Here is a 25,506-nt window from a genome sequence, read left to right as displayed (position 1 = left end):
CTGGGTTATTTGTTTTGTGGGTGTGAAGTTTGGTAAGTTCCTTGTAGATTTTGGATACTAGCCCTTTATCTGATATGTCATTTGCAACTATCTTTTCCCATTCTGTCAGTTGCCTATTAGTTTTCTTGATTGTTTCCTTTGCATGCACTAGCCTCATGTTACATGGTGAGTAGTGTATATACCTAGTGGACAGTGCTCATTTAGAGCATTTATACATAACATGAGTATCCATATTGTTGGATTTCATTTTAATCTACCATATTGCCAGGCTGTTTGTGTGGGAAATTGAGGCAAGCTGGCTTTAAGGTTTTGTCACTTTCAGTTCTTCACATATTTCAAACTTTTCCAGTGTTTTCCACCAGCCGAGGTTGAGCAGTGCTCCCATCTTACCCTCAGTATCGACAAGTCCTGGACACTAGTATCGCTGGTCTCCATGATTTTGCCCCTCTTCCCACAACAGATTGCTGTTGCTTTTTCCTAGTGCTAAATTTTTGGAGAGGATAGGAGAGGTTCGTAGCTCTCCAGATCCAGCCTCAGGCTTAGCAGACCCTGTGATCCTACTGGGAAATTGTCAGCATTCATACCCCTCACTGTACGCTGACAACCAGTCTACCTCAAACCTGTGGAAGGGCTTGAGCTGGAGTTTCTGTCTTTTCCCTGGTAGTGGTAGAATTCTACTCTGTATGAGTGTGTGATCATAGGCCCAAGGGAGATTCCGTGCCTCTCCCAGAAACACTCATTTCTATCCATTCCTCAAATGGGGGTATCTTTGCCTGAGAACTTGGACAGAAAAATGTTTCAGCCCCTCCCCAATGTCTTAAGGCTTCTGCTTCATATTCAAGAAAGATCCAAGGAATTGAGTAAGGCTTTAAAGTAATCTATGAGTGGAGCAAATTATCACCTACATACTTGCACCCCACCTCCCTGGGGTGAGGGGAGGGTCTTACGCTCTTTTCTCCTGAGCACCTGATTAAAACCCACAGTAATTGCTAAAAGAGACTGTGGACTCCACTTGTGTCTGGGACTCACAGTCATTTGGAACTAGCACTGTCCTAGAACTTTTGGATGGTGGAAGTGTTCTATTTCGGCATTGTCCAGTACAGTAGCCACTAATTTTTAATTTTAGTTAATTTTGATCCATTCTGAGTTTAATTAAAATAGCCACAGGTGGCTAATTTGGACAGAGCAGTTCTAGACTCATTGTAAACACAGCCCTTATGAATTCATTAAAATCTTCGTTGCTATCTTCTTTCCTGACTTCATGGGAACCTTCCCCTTCTTGCCACGCTCTGCTAAAGGTGAGGCAGCCAGTCCCTTCTGTCTCCAGGGGGCCTGTCACTCTTGGGTATTTAGCCCTCGGTCCCCTGGCAATCTCACTACCCTGATAGGTTCAAGAAAAGTTATGATATCCTGAATTATTTGGCTTTTTCTTCTTGTTGGGGGTTGAGTGTGACATTGACTTGTAGCTTTCTACATACTAAGTGGAAGAGAAAATTTTCATTGATTTCTAAAGAGCAAAACTTAATGATGATTTCTTGTCTCTCATCTTCTGTCTCATTTTTAAAGACTCAATTACATCCTCCCAGATTTTTAAAGAGATAATAAGTTCAGAATATAAGAACTGGGAATTAAAGCACAAATAGTTGTGACATTAGGCATGAGGTGACATTAGGTGACATTTGATTGCAGCTTCCTCCTTTTAAAAAGTGAGAATTAAACTACTTGATGACTAAGATTAGTTTTGAGCTCTAAAATTACCATTATTTGTCAGTTGATGGTGTATTTTTGCCTTCTTTATTTTTATAACAGGCAGCTCTTTTTAAAATTTAGGAAACATTCATAGTATCTGCTCAAAGAGTTGACACATTGTTCTTGAGAATAAAAGGGTACATTTGTTGCAGTCATTTGTTGTGTGTTAGATGCTTGTCTTGATGAAATTAGCAATGACAAAGCAGTTGGCCCTGAGGCAGTCCCCTAGTTCTCTATAGTTGTTCTGAGTCTGGTGCTTTTAGAGAAAGCTGGAAAACATGGCAAAAAAATAAATTTAGCACAAATAAGTCATTTGGCCAGTTCAAAGGAGTTTTACAACCCTTAGGCTCTGACATCTGATTAATATTTAATTGATTGAGACCCTTCAGTATATTGCCTGCACTTTAGAGAAGTTGCTTCTCAATAGAGACAATAATACATGAGAACAATTGCTTAAAATTTGGGGAAATGTTATTTGTACCCCTCGGTCTTATGTGTTAGAACAATCTGAGAGATAGTAGTTATAAACATTGCCAAACACTTTAGAGACACTCTACAAATATAATATTAGATATTCTATAATATAGTTTCCAAATATAAATGTATATTCATACAGTACACAAATATAAATTCATGTACTATAAATAAAAATAATGCATGAGTTTTTATTTATTGTGCACATTCTGTATGTCATGTCCTTGGTTCTAGAAAAATAAAGATAAATAAATATCCGCACTGAAAAATGGTATACTGTAGTGTAAAAAACAAATAAACAAACCATTACAAAAGTATAAATGCAGTCAGAGATGTATGTGAGAGAGACTGCCCAGCTCTCCTAGGAAACATTGGGAAGGCACCTCAGAAGAAACAATCAATCATTGAAAAGTTAGTGAAAATTTGCTATGTGAATAAAGAATGGAAAGCATTGCAACAGAGTCAAAGGGAATCGTATTTGGAAAGAATGGAGGCTTACGTAGCATGACTCACTAGTAAATTGCTAGGAGCTAAGGTGGCAAACATCTATGGTTCTAGGAAATGATGGGAAAGGGGGCTAGAAAAATAGAGAAGAACCTTGCGTGTAGACTTTAATCTACAAGTGATGAGGAATGGTGACCGATACAAAGACCTGACATACCAAGATCTGATTGGGGGAAGCTCCTTCTTATACCAGAGTGGCAAGTCATAGGATCCTGAATCAGGCATTGGAATGGGCAGATTATCAAACAGGTATTTTGAGTAGTGTGAATTTAAGAGCAAATAAAGAAATCTAGAAACCATATGTGTAGCATTAGGTAGGTTGCTATTTTCTTTAAATCTTAGTTTCTAAATCTTTAATCTATCCTAGTGGTGAGGGTTTCTGTAGAGACTTAAATAGTAATTATCTTGGGTTTTTTTGTTACAATTATTCAACTCTGCTCTTGTAGCACAAAAGCAGCCACAGGCAATATGTAGGCAAACAAGCATGGCTCTGTTCTAATAAAACTTTACTTAAAGACACCAAACTTTTAACTACATATAATTTTGCTGTGTCACGGAATATTATTCTTCTGTTAATTTTTGTCAACCATTTGAAAATGGAAAGGCCACTCTTACCTCACAAGTCATACAAAAAACCAGTGGCAGGCCAGATTTGTCTGGAGGGCGGTAAGTTTGCTGATTTGGTAGAGAGTGCTGTAAAATAATGTCACTATTTTGTAATGTGAGAAATATTAATATAAACTCCTTTAACAAAATGTGTAGCACCTACTATAAGCTCAATAAATATAAACAATACCAATGGCATTAAATAGAAAACCACTCAAAGGGTTGGAAGCAAAGGAGAGTCAACACAGATCAGGCAGGCCAGAGTCCGTGAGGTAGGAGTGACTGGTTTAAGGCAGAGATTCTGAGGAAAGTGAGAGTGTCGGTTAGCCTGCAGGCTTAGAACTTTTGAGCAGAGGGGCGCCTGGGTGGTTCAGTCGGCTAAGCGTCCGACTTCAGCTCAGGTCATGATCTCATGGTTCGTGGGTTCGAGCTCCAGGTCAGGCTCTGTGCTGACAGCTAGCTCAGAGCCTGGAGCCTGTCTTCAGATCCTGTGTCTCCTTCTCTCTCTGACCCTCCCCTGCTCATGCTCTCTCTCTCTCTCTCAAAAATAAATGAAAACATTTTTTTAAAAAAGAAGTTTTGAGCAGAAACAAGTAGAAAAAATTAAGGTGAGATTGGAGGCAGGGAGAATACTTTGGAAAGGTATTGAAATATTCTGGGAAAGAAATGGTGAAGACTGGAACTAAGCTTACGAGTGTGATGGCAGCAATGAGTCTTGGACCACGGGAGGCTCCTGCTGCCGGCTCACCTCAGTGGCCTGCTTGGATCGAGCTGAGCTATCAGGTTAGGTTCCATATCACCACCTAGATGTTTATTAATTTTTGAGGGAGAGGAGCGGCAGACAGAGAGGGAAACAGAGGATCAGAGCCCAACACAGGGCTCAAATTCATGAACTGTGAGATCACGACTTGAGCCAAAGTCGGACAGTTAACCAACTGAGCCACCCAGGTGCTCCTCCAAATTGCCATCTAAACGTAAGTCAGGAGCTCGGGCCTAGAACCTGGGAACAGTCCCCCCTCTGTTTTTTTCTCCATCAGAAGTGAGGGCCTAATCACAGGTTTCTTTCCCTCAAGAGGAATGTGTCAGAACAGATTCATTCCTAGGTTGGTCACATCAGAAGCAAGGATACTGGTCACTGACCAATAGCTCTTTTAGTTTTAATCCATCCAAACAGAGCAATCTCAGGAAGAAACACCTCTGAGCACTCAGTGGTTACCCATAAGCACAAGGCTAATTCTGCTTTTTGTAAAATAGTATTTGCCCTACATTTGTTTTGTTTCTTCATCTTCTATCTAAGATGGTCACTTCCAGAACTGTAAGACATTTCATATCCATGATTGTCATGAATGATTCAAAGGTAACTGAGGGACATAAAATAGTTTTCAATTTGAACATCAGATTTTACTATGTGGGACACCTAATCAGAAAAAAATAATTATGTTAAATGTCACTTAAAATATTTGCTTAAAAGAAAACATGGGCATTTAATGTTAGAATTTCTAGCCAAAATAATGCAGTAAATATCTGCTTGTGATGCAATCTTTACTCCTACCAGAAATCAAAAAGGAAACCAGAAGTACATTGGTAACCTCAAAAATAGGACAGGAGCTCCAAGCAAGGAGGTGAGCTAAGCCCTTAGGGCCTCTGTGCTCTATATCTGAAAGAAGACAGTCCTGATCTTGGGCCCCAGGAGAGTAAGGATGGAAATGCTCCTTACTAGATGGGCATGGACTAGGCTTTCTGCTTGGAGCAGAGGCGCTTTCTGCCTGTGATCCAATTATAGATGGAGGCCTGGGATGCAAGGAACACAGATTCAGTCTAACTGTCAAGGACCAAGCTTAGTTATTCTCTGACTCAGGGAATGAACCTGTGATAGCCAGTACATCTCCCACAATATCAAGGATCTCAAAGTAACATCATATGCCCGGTTTCTAGACTGGGGGCTGTGGTGAGCTGAAAGGATGCTATGACTAAACTTGCCTCAACAGCAAGAAGCAGCAAGAAACAGACAAGAAGAAAACATAAAATTAGCCTAGGGCTTGCATTTTGAAACACACAAAGAAATCTCTGCTAAAAAAGATCAAAACAACAACTCTTAACATTGCCAATTATATTTTGTATAGCCGTCTGACAGCAAATGTACAGTATGCTATGATGTTCAAAGAAATATAAGAATCCCATCCTTTAAAAAGATTAAAAATTATGAAACAAAGGTTGGAAGAAATTAAACAAAAATGTCAAAAATTATAAATTAAAATGTTTTAGAAATGAAAAATACACTGATTTCATTTAATATTTAATTGGTTAGACTAGGCAAAATTAACTGAGCTAATCAAATTTAAATTTAATTGAAAAATAGAAGGGATAAATTCTGTACTGATAACAGTTAAATAGCTAGTAAGCTGTGTGATTGCCTTATAATTTAGCACAATTCTCAGGTAGGAAGGTGGTAGAGGCTCTAAGGAGGTTAGAGTTCAAGAAAAAGAGAATGGAGGGAATGACAGGCACAATGTTTTAAGAGTTGATTATGAAAACTTCCAAGACTTGAAAGGTGACATCAATCCACAGATGTACAAAGCGTTCCAAATTCCTGATAGTGTAATTAAAAATCAGACAACCTAAATATGTAATGGTGAAATCACAGATTACCAAGAATAAATAAAAAGCTTAGAAGTTACCAAAGGGAAAGAGGAGAGTATCTATAAAGGAAAACTGACAGAAGTTTTCTCTTACACAGTAACTGATTCAAGAAACCATGGAGCAGTAGCTTCAAAATATTGAGAGGAAATCTTGTAATTTTAGGTCCAGCTAAACTACATTAAGAACAAAGATAAAGAACTTTTCTAGAATACAAAGCCTAGGATAATTTAACACTTAGGCCCTAACTTAAATATAACCAGTAAGTGATGTGTTTTAAAAAGGAAGATGAATCTAGAAGAAAGGCACAGGACACACACACACACGCACACACACACTCAGAGTCAGTGGGAATGCAGTATACAACAAAAATTGCATTACAAAGAAGCAGGGGAATATGAAAAAGGAATCTATGAAACAGGCAAAAGAACCAAACAACTTTAAGAAAAGAAAAGCTGAATGACCAACATTAGAAAAGATAATTAACCTCCTTGTGAAGAGGAAATTAAACAAAATTTCATATGGCAATTTCCTGTGGCAAAAATTAAAAGGGCTCATATGAGCAAGTATTGGATAAGAATATGGAGAAAGAGGAACTCTCATATGCTGCTGAGGGAAATGTAAGTTGACAGAGAGTTAGAACACATTTTTACAATATCTCACATAAAGATGTGCATACCCTACTATCCAGGATTTCCAACCTCCAGAAACATGCCCCAAGACATTTATTGCAGCATTATTTGCAAAAGTGAATGATTGAAAGTAATCTAGCAAAATAATAGGTAAATGGTTTAGTTTGTAGAATTCTAAAGCGAACGCTAAAATAAAGTTTCCAGAGACACTCAAATCAAGATAGACAAATCACAAAAGCAGTGATAGGTATTAAAAGTAAGCTGCAGAATGATTCATATAATATGAGACCATTAACATACTCTAAAACATGTAAAATGACATTTCATACAGATGTTAGATATATAAATATATATAATATAAAAATTAAAAATATAATATATATAATATAAATATAAAAAATTTTTTAAACATCAGAAGATAACCACCAAATTCAGAGTAATAATTGACTTCTGGCCATTGTAGGAGGGCAAATGGGGTCTGAGTAAGTTACATGAGCAAGTTGCAAATATATTTTGTAATGCTTAACTTTTTGAACAATGAAAAGACCTGGGGACAGAAAGAGTTATAAAGTAGCAAAAGTAATAAATGATTCACATATTATAACAATTCTATTTCTCTATCTAGTTCAGCTGGTCCCCAAGACAAGAAATGGAAGTAAAGAGGAAGGAATATTGAATTACATCAGAATTTAACCTTTCCATCACTGAAAAACATGTAATAACAGCTTTGACTTATAGCACATCCCTCAGTTTCTAAAAAGAAAAAGAATGAGGGAAGGAACTGGAGAGACAGTAAAACATTTTTAGAAAATACATTGAGGGCTCTTGAAAATAGTAATTCTTGGATTGAATATGCCTGGGCTTGCAGTTTAGAATTTACAGCTGACCTGGGTCACTTAAGGTGAAGCTCAGAGACCTATAGGAAGTGAACATGCAAGTAGGCATTTTAAAAATTCTCTTAGTTTAAATTTAAGTAGCTTGCAGCAGAAAAAAAAAATCACAAAATAAAATATCCATGCTGTAATCCTCATCTATCTCTTGAATTTCAAAGTTGGGCTGTGGCTTTGATGTGCCGACTCCATGCCTTAGGGAATGAAAGATTGGGTGGGCCTCGCACTCCTCTGTAGACAGAATCCTGGTGAGGACGGAAAACAGGACTCCAGGCCTGGAAGAGTCTCTGCGCAGTGACTGCCTTTTGTTGTTAGCTTTCATTTTAGTTCTCTTAGATCCAGAGGCAGGAGGTGGATTTGGTAGACTCCCCGGGTTAGTAATCGAACTGCGTTGAAAGAAAAACTTTCAAAAAGTTCAAAACTTCTTTGGCATTAATCAAAGAGAAATACTCAAGAGTCTTCAGGGGTTGGGTGGTTGGTTTGCTAACATGACAAAGTGAGTTCCCTCTGTAATTGTTACCTGTTAGCAATAAGACCTAGGACACATCAAAGATAAAATAGAAACATTTTGAGCAGAGAATACAGCATGTAGTCTATAGGGACATGATCACAATATATGCTGTAATCGGAAGGCCCTTCCTGACGTTTTGATAGAGGTTGGCTTGGTTTTTAAGAAAATTCCAGGCAACGGGCGCCTGGGTGGCTCAGTTAGTTGAGTGTCTGACTTCAGCTCAGGTCATGATCTCACAGCTCGTGGGTTTGAGCCCCGCATCACCCTCTGTGCTGACACCTTGGAGCCTGGAGCCTGCTTCAGATTCTGTGTCTCCCGGTCTCTCTGCCTCTCCGCCCCTCCCCCGCTCATGCTCTCTGTCTCTCATAAACGAATGAAAGTTAAAGAAAATTCCAGGGAAAATCAAAGCTTTAACATGTCACTTCAATCCTTCCTGGATCTCTTCAATCAAAAGCAAAAGCTAGAAGAGATTATGATCCTGGAGGGCAAATTGAAAAGTATTTATCTACAGATTGAAACAAAGTAGGTACTTGATAATTGTGGAATAAGTTAAGTCAAATTTTGATGTCCTGTGGTATCAAAATTGAAATTTTAAAAGCATAGAATTTAAAGTAAGGATATTGCTTTCCTTTGGGCTATAGATGATTTCCAAGAATTCCTAATGATAAAACTTTGAATCAAATTTATTTTTTTCAATACAATAGTTGACTCCAAACTAAATTATTTAAAAGACCTTTTCAAATAAAATGAATGCAAGTAAAACTTGTCCAACAGTGCCATAAGCAGGGTGAGGGACTTTAGTAATTTTACTAGATTTTTGCTGAAGAATGGAATATGGAGGAGATGTACACATACGTTAAATTGCAGTTATAAAAAATGAGTACTGAAAAAGTTTTGTAATGAATAAGTCAAGCAAAAGAGAAATAAACACTTTTTAAACTTCTGCAGGGACAATGGTTTGATAAACACCATAAACTATGATCCTCACACCTAGGATGGTTTGTATTCTTATACTTCATGTAGAAAAATAAGTAGTAAGATCACGCAAAGAAATAAAAATCTCATAAACATTTATCCTTGGTCAGGGCCAAATGTATTTTTTGCTACTAGTCTGTTTTTAATATCAAGTTTTCTTGGCTTGGAAAAAAAGAAAAATGCACTCAGAATTTGGAGATGTAGACTCTGCCACATACCTGTTAAGTTTCTTTTAACAAATAATTTAAAGTCTCTGAATGATCATCATTATTTTTATCTGTTGGATGGCAATATTCACATTTGCTTATCCTAGATCTCAGGGTTGTTGCAAAAGGCAAGTGGAAAAATGAACATGAAAGTTCTTTGAAAGGCACAAAACACCATACAATTGTATTTTGTTAGTTACTGCTAAGGAGAACAGTCAGCTCATGAGTATGCGGCAATTTAATGCTCATGGATAATAAACGCGTATAAAGTTTTGATGGGTTTAATTTTTGATACTTCCAAGTACTGATAATGTTTTTTGTTCCTTTTTCTCCACTTCCCCTTTCTCCATGTACTTCCCTTCTGCAGAACCCCTACCTGTAACCAGTGTTTCAATATATGACTATAAACCCTCTCCTGAAACAGGAGTCCTGTTTGAAATTCATTATCCAGAAAAGTATAATGTTTTCACAAGAGTAAACATAAGCTACTGGGAAGGTAAAGACTTCCGAACAATGTTATATAAAGGTAAGAGGCAAAAGGAAGAGTGATAAATGATAACGACTCCTTTTTACATGATGTTTGCCTAATGGTCTTCTCTCTCGCTCTAGAGAGGTCTTGGGATTCACTCTCTGACCATAAAGGAAGTATTAAAAAGAGGTATTAATTAATGAAAATCTTGTTGTGATGAATCTTAGACCATCTGGTTTACTAGAGTCACATGTGATGCACAATCATAAGAAATACTCAAATTATTACCACTTATATGTTAGCCGTGCCAAAGGCAGCGTGTCTGGTATAAGAAATAAATTCAAACTTAAGCTTAGACGCACGTCACCTACCCACTTCCTTCCAGGTGTGTTAGAAGGTATTTCTAGAACTAAGAAGCTAGAACAGCACCTTCCACCAAGTTTCCCTTGGAAGTGGTCCAAAATTATTCGCAAAGTCAGATGATAATGCTTTTTTTGTACCCTTGGATGTATTTTTTAATCTGCAGACCAGCTAAATGATTTCATGCATTAATATATACAAAAATTGGTTTCATTGTTCATACTGGCCTCATGGGATAGGAGGAAGGGAAGACACTTTATGGGAATCAGTCTCAAAAGAACCTGGTCAACTTCTCTGAGGAGACTCTTAGGGGAGGATGGAGAGGTAGGGTCGGAGGGAGAGCATTCAGATCCATTGGGAGTGAATTGGGAAGAAAAGGAACTTAAAACTCTCAGGATATGACACATAACATTTGTCTGTTGACTGTTTGTAACTGTAAACACATATTAGGGAGGTGAAAAATGGGTCCATGAAGTCCACAGGGCATGATATCCAGAAAAGAGTCCCTTTGACTTGTTGCTTTTACGAACTCACTTCTTCCATGGATTTAAAAACATTTTTTAAGGTTTATTCATTTTTTAGAGACAGAGAGAGAAAGACACAGAGAGAGAGAAAGTGTGAGTGGGGGGAGGGGAAGAGGGGAGGGAGACACAGAATCTGAAGCAAGATCCAGGCTCTGAACTGTCTGCACAGAGCCTGACGTGGGGCTCGAACTCATAGACCGTGATCTCATGACCTGAGCTGAAGTCGGATGCTTAACCAACTGAGCCACCAGGTGCCCCCATGGATTTTTTTTTATGAGACAGTGTTTAAAACGCATTCATTGAATTTGTAGTTTTTGAAACTTTAAAAAATCAAATAAATATAAACATGGACTTCACAAATTTTTGCATTTTTTATTTTCAATGAGAACAGTTTATCTACAAAATAATAAATGAGGCTGTATTTGCTTAGTGATCACATGCAAATACAAGTTCACGAATGATTGAGAAGCAGTCCCTGGAATCTTTATTGAGTTTAAAGCCAAGAGTTTTAAAATAAGTTAATTAATATGCTTGCTTTTTTAAGTTAATTAATTTAAAAAATTATTTTTGGCTTTTAATACAGTAAGTGATATTTTTAGTTTCTTTCCCATGTTTCTTTCTGATTTGGGTTGGAATCTTAAATTTATTATTTTCCCAGTGTTTTCCAAATAAATTCCAAATTTGTGTTTTCTTCCTTTTTTGTTCAGGTGCTATCTGCCAACTGGCAATTAAACCATTCTACTTTAAAGATAGGTCAGTTGCTACAAGGGAGCCTAGTGAAAACATGTCTTATAAAATCACTTTTTCCTAAGGCAAAAAGTGCCAAACTACCTTTGATTTTTATCATAAAGTAAATGGCTAGCATAAACCTAATCTCTCTAATTTCTATATTTTATCTTCTTTCATACAACACATGTTCCTATAATAAAAACTTAATTCTAATTGTATCCAATTCTTGTGGAAAAAGCTTTTTAAGATTTTGGATCTAAAGATCCAAATTTTCACCTCTAACCTTATGCCAAGTTTGTGTTACTGACCATGCCAGGAGTTCAAGGAAATATTATTTTAAGGCTATTTAATCATAATTGTTTAGAACTTCCTAAACATATGTGGCATTTAGGAGACCAGAATTATTGCAATAACTGATTTTTTTCTCCTCAGATTTCTTTAAGGGAAAAACAGTATTTAATCACTGGCTCCCAGGAATATGTTATAGTAATATCACTTTTCAGCTGGTATCTGAGGCAACTTTTAATAAAAGTACTCTTGTGGAGTACAGCGGTGTCAGTCATGAACCCAAACAACACAGAACTGGTAAGTCTTCTGAAGAATCAATTTTAGTGAAAAAATAATTAAGTTATGTGCTTGTTGCATAGATACTTTCTATCATTCTAAGAAAAAAATCTGTTCTAGAGCTACAAAATAAGATACATATATATTTTTAATAGTACAAAACAAATTCTCTATCAGTGTAAGAGGAACTGAGTAAAATGTTCAAAAGAAAAATCTAAAATATGTCAATATAATCATAGATTTATAATCTTTGGTTGGAAAATAGTACAATGATATGACTGAAAGTTATAATTAAGTAACTTAACATGACCAAGTAGACCTTTATTATTTTGTAACCTGGTAAACTGCTCCTATGGCAGAAAAACAGATAAGAGATGTTCTAGTACAGAATATCAAATTATTCAGGGAGAATGTTGGGATTCAGATGTATCTAAAATTTGAAGTGTTTAATTTTAGTAGCATCACTAATATGAAGCATTATGGTGTGGCTGGATGGATGGAAGAATGGATGGAATAAATATACACCTACTAAATACCTATCACAATTGACATTGTGCCCAATGTGCCTAAATTACTCATTCAGAATGCTGGAGATGCCTTTCATATGAACACTGGGAATGGATTGTAATAGATCACCCATGAGGTCCTGCCAGTCTGAATTCTAAGATTTTATGACTTTCACTAATTAGGTCAAAACAAAGAAACTATTTCAGCTAAATAAGTTATTCATTTCACAGCAGCATCTAAGAGTCTGTCTCTATCTTTCATTATTCGGTTCAACTAAGGAAACATTACGAATTGAGTGACTTCTACCTGGAAGTTGTTCTAAGTTTGAGAGAGATGAAGACAAAGTCTGGTGAGACAGGCTCCCTGTCCTCAAAACTGGTAGAGATACGATACAGATGGCAAGCGTACAAGGCAGAAGGTGATAAATGTCCTGGGAGGTGCAAAGTTACATAACTGCATGAAGGAGGGAAAGATTAATTTTATTAGAAATTTATGGAATAAAAATTACCATAAACATTTAAAAAAAAAGAAATTTATGGAAAAGGTGACAGTAAGCTGCTTTTGAAGGATAGGTCGAAACTGTTGCAGGTAGAGCCCACACGGTGTGCCTTCACAATTTTCTCCTTCTAGAAAAGTGTAGTTCCATAATTCACAAATTAATTTGGGCTCATATGTTTTATTCTAGAGAAGTGAGGAGTGAAGCCATATTTCTAAACGTGTGTTAATGTTTCTAGACACATATATGCACCTTTTTTAAGTGCAACTGTGTCACAGGGAATATTTTTTATCTTGATAGCTAAAGTACATACAGCTGCTTGTTTGTAAGAAAGAGCCAGTGGCAAGACTCAATTTCTTTAAAAAGAGATTTTGATAAGCTAAGGAATATTTACAAAACTCTGCTTCGGACATGGTGCAATGACCACTTGTGCAAGCATACTCTCACCAGTTACTGTATTTGAAGTATGAGTGGTGACACACTAATGTGACCCCGTCATGCACAGCATCTTAGATAAATGTGTCTTTGACACCACAATCGTTCTTGCTGTCGATTATCTTTATACAGTAGTCATAAAATAAATCTCTCTTTTGTAAATTGACTTGTGTATTTGACTCACTAGTAACTATTTGCTATAAGAGAATTAAAAATCACTGAGAATGAACATTCTCTCTCTTTCAGCCCCTTATCCACCTCGAAATATCTCAGTTCGCATTGTAAACTTGCACAAGAACAATTGGGAAGAGCAGAGTGGCAGTTTCCCAGAGGAATCATTCATGAGATCACAAGATACAATGGGGAAAGACAAACGCTTCCATTTTACAGACGAAGCCCCTGAAACTCCCTCTGGCAACACCTCTTCCGGTTGGCCTGATTTTAACAGCAGTGACTACGAAACTTCATCCCAGCCGTATTGGCGGGGCAGCGCATCGACGGCTCCGGAAAGCGAAGAGGACTTTGTCAGTGTACTTCCCACGGAGTATGAACGTAACAGTACACTTGGTGACACCGAGAAGTCAACATCAGGCTCCTTCTCGGTTTTTCCTGTACAAATGATTTTGAATTGGTTACCACCCAAACCACCCACTGCCTTTGATGGGTTCCATATCCACATAGAAAGAGAAGGTAAGGTAATAGGAAATCAATGGGAAAAGGAAATGGTGTGCAAAGGAAAGGAAATTGAAATGTTTTCAAACTAAATTTAGGGGGGAAAAGACTGATGGTAGGCAGTTAGGATTTCAAGAAAAATGATAAGGGAAGGGAAGACTTTAATTGAGTAGCAATGCAGACAGACTAGAAAACGAAACTGACAGGTAGGATCAGCATCCAGAGTTCCGGTAGCATATAAATTGCAAGTATTGACAACTGGACATGCTTCACTGCCCAACATGTCACTTATCTTTGGCTGCTGAGGGAAACCTTACATTTGGAAAGATTTTGATTAAAGTTCTAACCGTCACAAATTGCAGAATATCCTGGAGGGTTGTCCTGTTTTCCAGGACACAATTTGTGGAAGCATGCAGCAAAACAATCTTTCTGACAAGATGGCTGCTTTCCCAAAGGGGTCCGACCTGTGTGCTGCCGATCTAGGGACTCTGATTTGCCGGAGGGCGTGCGCCCCTCCGGAACTGGCACGGCTCGCGGTTTCCTGACCAGGAGCTGGTAGTAAAAGAGAAGGCGCAGGGCGGCCAGCAGTTTCACCAGAGCTGCCGAGTTACGTCTCATCTTCACGCACCCAGCAGCTCAGAGCCATTCTTTGTATTTTAGCCCACGAAGTTGTGAAAAACGGCCACGGCCTTCAGTAAATTTGCGTCATGGGTCACATCCAAATTGTTTGGTAGATTTGTACAGTTAATGGCTGTTTGTTTTGTTTCTACAATAACGCACTTTTTTTATACTAAAAAAAGGTGCTAAAAGTCAAGTTGGTGAAATTTGAATTTCCAATCATAGCTTTATTTTCAGGGTAGGGCATTAGTATCATGTACTCTCATGTATTACATATTGTTTGCCCTTATTTTATTTAATAAAGATACCAAAAGCTGTGGATTCCTCTATGCTGAATTATAGCATAATCAACCATACCCATATATCATATAAAATTGAAATCCTTTGTCATTTCCAATTATTCAAGTCAAAAGTCTTAGCATTTGCTGGAATTACTTGTATAAAGTAATCTCTCTTCATCTGCCCCTAGTATATTTGTCATTTATTTTTCTGTTCCTTAATATATTCTATAGAAAATAGGGTCTCTTAACTCAGAATTCTTTTAAGCAAGGATTTCCATGAGGTTTCGATCATGTTTTTATGTGACTGCAATGAGTTCTGTTAAGGCTATTGTAGTCACCAGCCGGTGAGAACAACTTCAAATGCAGTAATAAGCAGCAGGAGATGGACTTTGAAGCAATGTAGAAATCACTTTTACTTTTAGAAGTTCTGGAAGAAAACAGATGAAGAAAACATATTGCAAGTGTCAGAAAATCTGCCCAGGAGAATTATTTCTAACCAGAAATAATCCAGTTAATGTTAAGGCATTTCTGGACATTTAATACTACCACCAAGAATTTATAAGATACTTGTTGCCAGTTATTTTTTATATTCCTTATATCCAGATAAGAAAGTCAACTATTGTGATCTTCTCCTGACATTCTGCTATTATTTTGTGCATATAATGTTGTTGGGAACCCACACAGGAGAATCCCTAAGTTTTATTGATTTGGATGCCATATTTTAGCTTGGCTCCTTAAAAGTATTATGAAAAACAATTGCAATACTTAGTTATCTTTCTTTTATAGCACCTTTGATTAAGATGTGTAATATTTTAATATGTATAATATTTTAAAAACTGCTAATTTGTGTTTTTTTATAAATTGACTTATCTATATTCAAATCCCTTCCAGGTTCCAGTTCATATATATTCTTTTTTTTTTCATATGATTCAGAAAACTTTACAGAATATTTGACCGTGGATGAAGAAGCGCATGAATTTGTCACGGAACTGAAGGAGCCTGGGAAATATAAGTTATCTGTGACAACCTTTAGCTCCTCAGGATCTTGTGAAACTCGAAAAAGTCAGTCAGCAAAATCACTCAGTTTTTATATCAGTAAGTACCAAAGGGATTATTTTGTACTTACAGGGGGGCAAGGACAATGGAACCAGGGAGATTAATGATGCTCCAGCATCAATTATTCATCAAACCTTCAAGGTCAAGGGGAGGCCCGGATCCACAAGATTTTGACAGCAGAAGAAATATATGTACGTTTAATAGTAGCAAACCTACCCAGAAGTTTAGCTTACGGATTTTTTTTTATTATTGTGGTAATTGAACATTTATTAAGCTGACTTTCCACACCAGCCGTAGCAAACTCTCCAAGGACATGGACGCACTATTTAGGAAATGTGACTTTTGTTTAAGGCTGTATAGAAAATTGATATTGTTGGACTATGTGAAAAGTCTCATTAGAATATTGAATGTATAGAACTCAAAGGACAAACAAAAATTCAAGGGTAGTAGGGCCTAGGGGGTCACCATAAATTTGGCACAAGAGGGCAAAGCTAGAGCATCCTAAAAGCCCCAGTGTCAAGTCACAGGGTGGCTCCTCCTGATTCCATGAGGGGCAATAGCAAAGCAGTAACTGGCCTCTAAAAGCTGCACAAATCATGCATGTCTGTAACGTTTTTAGCTAATCTGAATGTTCACCAGAGGTTTAGAGGCCAAGAACCAGTTAAAACCAGTTAAATGTGTCTCCGATCAGCAGAAAGGAAAAACCAGAAGGCAGTGGATAAAAACCACTCTTCAAAAAGGATGACCGCCCTATACTTTATCACCCTCTCCAAAGGCAAAATACCACCTTTCATCTACTAATCCTCAAAGGAGGGTGGGAGAATCAGAAGGAGGCAGCAGGAAGAGATCAGCTTAGTTCAACAGCTAAAACATGTTGCAAATAACCCACGTAGCATCTCTAATTACGAAACCAAAAATGTAGTCCCTGATAAGAGGCCTAATGATTCATTAGATACACAGAAAGATTAGTCATAGCTGTTTGCACGTCTTTTAGTTATGGAAGATCTTAGACATGAGGTCACTTGAGCATAGGACAAAGGTTAGTATTCGATTCTTCCCTGAACCTTACACCGTTTCATTAACCAGCAGGTTTCCTGGCCTGTCAGTAAAGGTCCACCGCAAGTGTGAACAGCAGTCACAACACTTCCTCAGCTATTCTAACCTTGCTGGCCCTTCCCCTCTCTGAATGTCTCCTGCATTTCATGGTGCTCAGCACAGATTGCAAAGCTTATTTGTGTATGGTATTCCTCTAGATTTCTTTTATACGTGTACATCTTGCTTTTCATACCAGATTATAAAATCCTAGCCTGGGGTTGTACTATTGATTTATTAATTCTGCTGTACCTTCGACCAACAAATAATTCACTGAACGACTTTCCTGTGTCAGGCACGCTGCCCTAGAATATCCGGTTTGACTAGTGCTATTGAGAATGTGTCAGAATTGCTCCAAAATACAATTATTTCAAAGAGATGTGTATTAAAATTCATCTAGAAAAATACAAGGCACTAAAATTTTTGTTTTTTCTCTGCCAATAAAAGAATAATATTTGTAGCACTTAGGATATTCCATTCTGCAGTAATGGGTTATTCAGGTGTACTGTATATATATTTTTAGTTTAACACAGGACACTATAGATAATAAATAAATAAATACTGTACTTAACTGAGTAAGCCCCCTTAATACACTGCAATCTCACAGCAGCTAACTTATATTCACAGACCATTTTCCTGACCTAAACTGGGCTACAGTTAAGCTGTCACATTAATATTTACTATATTACATTCAGATTTATGTTTTTCTTGTTGCATTATGGTTTCTATTTATGTAGTTCTGAAGGTTTTCCTCAGAGATGAGAAGTAAGGTATAAATTTATATGAGTCTCCCAATAGCCTTACATTTCAATGATCCCCATTTTTCAGATGGAAAAAAAACGAAATCACAGAAAGTTTAATGACTTTTCCCAAGTGTCCAAATGAGGACTGGAACCTAGGAATATTTGCTAGCAAAGTCTGTTTCCGTGTAGCCTGCAGTGACCTATTACGTTGGCTTGATTATCAAATAAGTGAACTTGTTTTCCTTCCTCCCACTTTGGCTCTCTGCGCACCTGCTACCCAGTAATCTTCGTAACAGTATTAACACTTCACATTTACATAGAGCTCTAACACATATGATCTCATTTGATCCCAGCGACAGATGGCATTTGATAAATTGCCACAGAGTACTGACAGAGGAGATAGGAGGTCTGGGTTGGGCCCCAAGCACTTATTAGCTCTGTGACACTGGACAGGCCATTCGCATCTCCGGGCCTCAGTTTCCTCATCAGTGAAATGAGGTATCGGATCTCTAACATTGTTAATCCTAACATTTTATGATTTATCTATTTGGCCGGTGCCATGACTGAGATTCAGAGACATTAAATCATTTGCCCAGTCATTTGCTCACTACTAATGAGCAAAACTGAGTCTAGGTCAACTTTCCTATCTCCAAACCAATGCTTTCCTAGTGCTTCCAGAAGTTTCATGGAGGTGTTAAGAGCATGGATTCTGGAACCAGCCTTCCTGTGTCTGAATCCCAGCTCTACTTCCCCTTGATCTGCCTCAGTTTCCTCATCTGACAGTGGAAGTAATACCAGTACTTCTCTCATAGGTCTGTTATGAAAATTAAAGGATTAAAATATGTAAGCATATACAAGCTCAAAACAGAGCCTAGTACATGGTGAATGCCAGCTCTCTTTGCCATCATTATTATTGTCATTATCTCCCTTGACCCCTCTGCTGTGAGCCCGAGGCTGCTCTCCCCCGCAGAGCCTCCTGCTCCTATTCCCCCCCTGGGTTCCAGCCCAGGAAGACACTAAGAAGTGTATCCTAAGCAAATAAAGGAAAGTTGTGCATTTGCATTTCAGCAAGGACTTTCTGTAGATAATAACCATCTTAACACTTCTTGAGTCCTTACTACATGTCAGGCACTGTGCTAATAACCACTGTAAAAACTTAAGAGAACAAAGCTAATGGCGGACACTTCTATGGAGATACTTTATAATGAGGAGCCCACCGCGTCCCTCAAATTATCGCCCAGATTTCAGGCAGCTTCTATAATTGAGCCCGCCTGTTGCCTGTTTCCTCTCTCCTACAGTCACACCGCGCCTCTTTGATCCTGCTGTTACCAAATTTAAAGTCTTTTCACAGGATGGCAGGAGAGGCTAATTTGAATCTCAAAGTAATTATTTCTAGAGACCGAAGATCCTAACAGCAAAGGAATTATAAACACTGATGAAATGCCCTGCACACTGTTTGCTAAGAGAGAAGTAGATTCTCTCTGGCGAAAAGTTTACCAGAACCACCTCAGATGCACATAACGGCGGACATGGAGCGTCCCTCTGTTCATAGAGCCGATTCCGTTGCTACCGCGACTGGGGTTAGGTCAGCGGAGGACTTACAGACATGCCGGTCCAGCCGCCAGTCTGGCTCTGAATATCTCTGTAAGGGCCAAAGGAAAACAGCATGGTTTTTCAAATGAGACTCTTTTATCTCAACCAGCTCAGCATGAAACCTCCCTTGTGCTCTAATGTGCAATGTTCAGGCCCCTCAGGAGAGTGGATCGAAGAACTGACGGAGAAGCCCCAGCATGTGAGCGTCCACGTGTTAAGCTCGACCACCGCTTTGATGTCCTGGACGTCTTCCCAAGAGAATTACAACGGCACCATCGTGTCTGTGGTGTCACTCACCTGCCAGAAACAAAAGGAGAGCCAGAGGCTAGAGAAGCAGTACTGCACTCAGGTAAAGGGAAGAAACAGCGCTGACGCGCTCACTCACCTGCTGCCGCCCGGCCTGGAGCCAGGAGGCGTGGCGAGAGGCGTGCTGGGGTCTCCCCGGGGTGCGGTGTGCACAGGAAGTGAGCGTGCGTGCTGCTTCGGGGACAGTCTTCCCTCTTCCTCTCGGGGCTGCCATCTTTCTTTCCAGGCCTCATTCAAGAGACCTCTGATGTGGCAGGTACTCTGATAGGTGCTGGCCGTCTAGATATCGTCTGGGCGTCTGCCTCTCACAGAGTTTACAATCTCGTGAGAACAGTGCATAAGGGAACATACAGCTACCGCAGAGGATAAAATAAGGCCTGGAGAGCCCTTACGAGTGCACCGAAAGAGCTGGGCAGGAGGAAGTATGGATTGGGGCGGGAGCATCTGGAAACTGCCTAGAGAAAGTTTTACCCGAGGAGGAGACAGCCAAGCCTAAGGTTTTGGGGAGTTTTTGTTTCTTTTACTTCTTCCATTCTTTTTCTTGTTGTTTAAACTATAAAGTTTATTCATGCTCACCGAAAAACTCATTCAAACATCAGGAGTATGAAAGGAAAACAAATCCCCCTTCACTAATCACATCTGAGAAGAGTTTTAAAGGAGAAACAGGAGTTACCTGAGCACAGGGGAGTATGAGGGACAAGTGGAAATGGGGTGCAAATCATTAGTGGTGGGAATGGCTATCGGAGTGAGCCTCCAGGCCCAGCTGTCAGTCCCCAGGGACGCCCGCTGCAGGGGCCCCAGGGCAGACCCTGCCTTCCATCGCCCAGAGTACCCACAGGGAGCCCAGCTGTACTTTCCCGAAACTTGGTTTTATTTTTTCATAGGATCCAGTGTACGGATTCTTGGTATCTTGCAAACACAATATTTACTTCCCGACACATAAAAAATAAAGCTATCAACTTGTGTGTCGTACACTAGAAATATAATACTCACAACATTTGCTATATAAAAGCATTTTGGAATATTTCCATTTATCTCACGAAAACTTGGCATTTCATGAAATTCAAAGAGTGAGAAACTTGAAATTGATATGATGAATTTAGGAAATCCTGGCTTTTGGAGTGCTAGAAAGGCTTAAGAGTACCAAGAGCCCTTATTTGAGGCTACCCCTTGACTTAAATTAAATTAAGGAGTAAATATACTAAACAGATTAACTTGTAATCACAATTCATTGTGCAGCTTACTAGCCTTTCCTGAGCCTACCAAAGACGGTTGAGTCATTATATTGATAGAAAAATGTGTTTCTCTTACAGAACATGACATAGAACTGGACTGCTCCAAGGTACATTTCTTGGCCCTTTGCCTGATGTACAAATCATGTGTCTTTACATAGAAGCCAAAGGCTAATGGTGTAAATTATGAGTGAGCCAGAAGCAGCAGGTCTAAGCATACTTTGACAGTGCCTTCAGGAGATGCAAACATGAAACTGTTAAAGACTATGGGCAAAGAGGCCAATATTTAAATATTTTTATGTTTTTTAAATTTATTTTTTGAGAGACAGAGAGAGAAAGCGTGAGCAGGGGAAGGGTCAGAGAGAGAGGAAACACAGAATCTGAAGCAGGCTCCAGGCTCTGAGTTAGCTGTCAGCAGAGAGCCCGAAGCAGGGTTTGAACCCACAAACCATGGCATCACGACCTGAGACGAAGTCAGAAGCTCAACCAACTGAGCTAGGCAGGCGTCCCAAGAGGCCAATATTTAAAATGGAAGGTAGGGTCTAGACCACCATGTGAGGTGTTGTCAATTACCATAAGGACATTTTGAAAATTGTGTTTTCACACTAACATTATCCATTGCCCTACTACACACACACACACACACACACACACGCACACACACATACATAGAGACACACACATATGTTTAGATGAAGAAACATTATTCAAAAAGTCTCAAAAACTAGCCTGCAGCCTTGTGGCCATTAATTAAAAAAAAAATCCAGAAGACATTATCACCAGTACATGTCTGACTTGGGCTTATTTCCTAAGGCAACTGTTATCCAGAAAAAAAAAATTAGTAATATGTCTTTAATTCTGTCTTCAATGTTACTACAATTGCATTTAACAGGAAATTCAAGGTTTCCTGCAGCTCACAAATAAGAGTGATTCTAAAGCTAAACGCATACAGTAGTCCCCCTCTTATTCGTGATTTCACTTTCCACGGGTTCAGTCGCCCGTGATCACCCTTGGGCCAGAAGCAGACAATCCTCCTCTGACATATAGTCAGAAGGTCACTAGTAGCCTAATGGTAGGTCACAATCCCTGTGTCATTCATCCTACTTTGTCTCATCACACGGACATTTTATCATGTCATGATGTCATAAGAAGGGTGAGTGTAGTACAATAAGATATTTTTGAGAGAGACTACATTCACATAACTTTTATTGCAATATATTGGGTAATTGTTTTTGCTATTGATGTTGGTCTCTTACTGTGCCTGATTTATAGTAACTTAATTTAATACAGTAATTAAATTAAACTTTACAATAGGTATGTTTGTGTAAGAAAAAACAGTACACACAGGGTTCTGTACTGTCCATGGTTTCAGGCATCCACTGGGGGTCTTAGAACATGTCCCCTGCAGAGAAGGTGGGATTGCTGTATTAGCAGTTAATATAATGTTTCACTATTTTATACTTTCACTCTCCCAACGTGGCATCTACCACCGACTATACGACAGGATCGTTGCTTTATTTATTACCTAGGTCCTCCGGGAGAGTCCTGGCGAGTGCCTTTACTCCTCCTTATACCACCGCTGATTTCTGCGTGCTAGGTGGGTCCTAGTGCAAGATCCTAGAAATGAAACAAATTTGATTTGAACCTTGAGTTCATGAAGCTTAGAGTCTACCCTTCCGTGTAGGTACATCGTACCCATTACTTTGCACTTGTCCTAATTACGTATGTGCTCTTCCCGTCTGGTTGTTGTTTCCTGTATAAGTCTGCAGGTGAAAGTTCGGGGGAAAGGGTGTTTTGTGATGCGTGCCCCCTAACAACCATCTTGGTGATTTCATTAATAAATAAATGAGGAACATAAAGTCTGTGCTCCATCAGTGTTAGACATAAAGGACCCTGTCAGTTCTTCAGAGTGCTCTCAGTACTTTCTCCAAAGACACACACAATCATAAATTTCAGGATGAAAAAACATCACATAATATATGTATGTTTATTTATTTTAATGTGATCTGCCTTGGTCCCTAAGTGTCTTCCAACAATTTACAGGCTCTGTTATTTAATAGTCTGTCTTGTGTTTCCTGTGCTCTCTAAGACATCTTTCCTCCTATTTTCTTTAGCTGAGGAGTGAGAGGGCCAATGCCCCACTGGAGAGCCGTTGGGCTGAACAGAATTCTCTGAAATGGAGACCAAGCCAGTCGGGCATGGGAGAGAGAAAACAGTAAAATGTGAAGATGAGATGAAAAATTGGGAAGGGGATGTGGAATGATCCTCTGGAGAATAAAATACATATTATACATATTATTGAATAAGTAGAGTGCGGTCTACCTACCCCTACCACAGTCCAAGATAAATAAAAGGCATGGAGGGATAGAAGCATAGATATCACTGGTGGCTTAGCAAATATTCAAAACCAGGGTGGCAGAAAGGAGTTGGTGTTTATTAATTGTTACCAAGGTAATTTGCAACGCCATTGCCCTCGTCTCATTTTTTTAGTAGTGTGATGTATATACAGCTGCTTTTTAAAAAATTTTTGTAACGTTTATTTATTTTTGAGAGAGAAAGACAGAGCAAGAGTGGGGGAAGGGCAGAGACAGAGAGGGAGACACAGAATTTGAAATAGGCTCCAGGCTCTGAGCTGTCAGCACAGAGGCCAACATGGGGCTCGAACTGAGAAACCATGAGATCATGACCTGAGCTGAAGTAAGGCATTTAACCAACTGAGCCACCCAGGTGTCCCACACATAGTTGCTTCTTATTAAAAAATTGAATCATGTCCCTAGGGTGAATTTATTATAATGGCATATTTTTTGCATTGAGGTATAATTGATGTATAACATTGTATTAGTGTCAGGTGTACAGAATAATGATTCAACAATCATATACATTGCAAAATGACCATCATAATATGTCTAGTTGCCATCCATCACCATACAAAGTTACACATTTTTTTTCTGGGAATAAGAACACTTAAGATTTACTCTCTTAGCAATTTTCAAATAGGCAAGACAGTATTACTGACTATGGTCCTCATGCTGCATGATACATCCCCATGACTTACTTATTTTGTCCCCTTCACCCATGATATCCACCTATGAACCCCTTTCCCCTCTGGCAACCCCCATTCTGTTCCCTATACCTAAGACCTTGGTTTTGTTTTATTTGTACATTTGTTTTGCTTTCTAGTTTTCACATAGTGAAATCATACTGTATTTGCCTTTCTCTGACTTATTTTACTAGCAGGAGACCCTCAGCATATTAAATATGATGGCAAACTTAAGTGGCTATGACTTCATGTAGTCATCTGAATAATCAGAATCAACTAGTTGCCTAAAATATTATCAAACCAGAGAGACTTTAACACCACCCTGAAGCAATCTACACTTTGTCTATCCTGCTATTCTAAATATTCTAAGGGAGTGGTTAATGAGTTAGGTTAGCACTCACAGGCATGCCTACATGTCCATAATAGGTTGTTAGGTTTTAAAGGAAAGTTTGGAGCAACATTGATAATGCAACACCTATATGGTTCAATATAATATATTATATTATAATAATATTATAATAATATAATATAAAGGTCTGGAAGACTGCTTCCCAAAATGTTGGAAGTAGAGGGAGGAAGACAGCAAAATTGCCAGTTTACTTCATTTGCTCTTCTGCTGTATGAATGATTTTCACAATAAGCGTTATTAGTTTTTTTATTTGAAAATGTATTTTAAAGAAATAAGACAATGTTGCTTAGTTGTGCACAACATACGCATTCTTATTCATAGTTTGTCTCTTCAGGAAAAGCTCCCTCGGATGGGAATATTTAGCTGACTAACTTTACCAAGATGACTCCCAGCAGAATCTGTGTTTAAAACGGGCAGGGGCACTTGGGGAGCCCAGTCATTTGAGCACTCAACTCGATATTTGCTCAGGATGTGATCTCCGTGGTCATGATCTCGTGATCTGGCGGTCATGAGGTTCAACCATGAGCCACATTCAGCGCGGAGCCTACTTGGGATTCTCTGTCTCCCACTCTCTCTGCCCCTCCCCTGCTCATGCTCTCTCTTTCTCTGTCTCTGTGTCTGTCTCTGTCTCTTAAAATAAGTAAATAGACTTTTAAAAATAATAATAGTTTCTAAAAAATAAAACAATAAAACATGGGCAAAAATAGGAACGAAAAGGTGGACATGCTATTTTATGAATTCAACTTAATTTTATTCTGGTTAAGTTATTGGAAAAGAAATCATGGTATGCTGCTCCCCCTACTTCCATTTAGAGCAAGTTGTCCCAACTCAAATTATGCAATTCCTGTTGTGTAGAATCAGTTTCTGGTATTAGAAAGGTTTAAAATTCATATCATTATCACCAATTCTGTATTCATTCTTTTTAATGTTTTTAAATTTATTTTTGAGAAGAGAGAGACAGAACATGAGCAGGGAGTGGCAGAGAGAGAGGGAAACCAGAATCAGAAGCAGGCTCTAGGCTCTGAAATGTCAGAGCACAGAGCCAGACGCGGGACTCGAACCCACAAACGGGAGATCAGGACCTGAGCTGAAGTGGGAGGCTTAACTGACTGAGCCACCCAGGCGCCCCCTGTATTCATTCTTAAAATCATAAGAAAGCTTTAAAAACAATCTCATAGCATAGTAAGCTGTCAACA

At 38.7% G+C, this 25,506-nt stretch overlaps 1 protein-coding gene across 2 annotated transcripts in view; it reads left to right on the top strand.

The window, feature by feature from the left end:
* Nucleotides 1-25,506, top strand: part of PTPRO (protein tyrosine phosphatase receptor type O) — a 239,483-nt gene that overhangs the window by 138,283 nt on the left and 75,694 nt on the right. For both annotated transcript variants that reach the window (XM_029953983.1, XM_029953982.1), the window contains exons 3-7: nt 9,552-9,710; nt 11,699-11,851; nt 13,515-13,958; nt 15,773-15,934; nt 19,476-19,672. In XM_029953983.1, the coding sequence (XP_029809843.1) occupies nt 9,552-9,710; nt 11,699-11,851; nt 13,515-13,958; nt 15,773-15,934; nt 19,476-19,672 (1,115 nt within the window). The remainder of the gene's footprint in view (nt 1-9,551; nt 9,711-11,698; nt 11,852-13,514; nt 13,959-15,772; nt 15,935-19,475; nt 19,673-25,506) is intronic.

This window comes from Suricata suricatta, chromosome 10 (genome assembly GCF_006229205.1).
Source record: "Suricata suricatta isolate VVHF042 chromosome 10, meerkat_22Aug2017_6uvM2_HiC, whole genome shotgun sequence".
NCBI classification, from domain to species: domain Eukaryota; kingdom Metazoa; phylum Chordata; class Mammalia; order Carnivora; family Herpestidae; genus Suricata; species Suricata suricatta.
The sequence above is the reverse complement of the archived record's forward strand: the minus strand, read 5'-3'. Positions and strand labels throughout refer to the sequence as shown.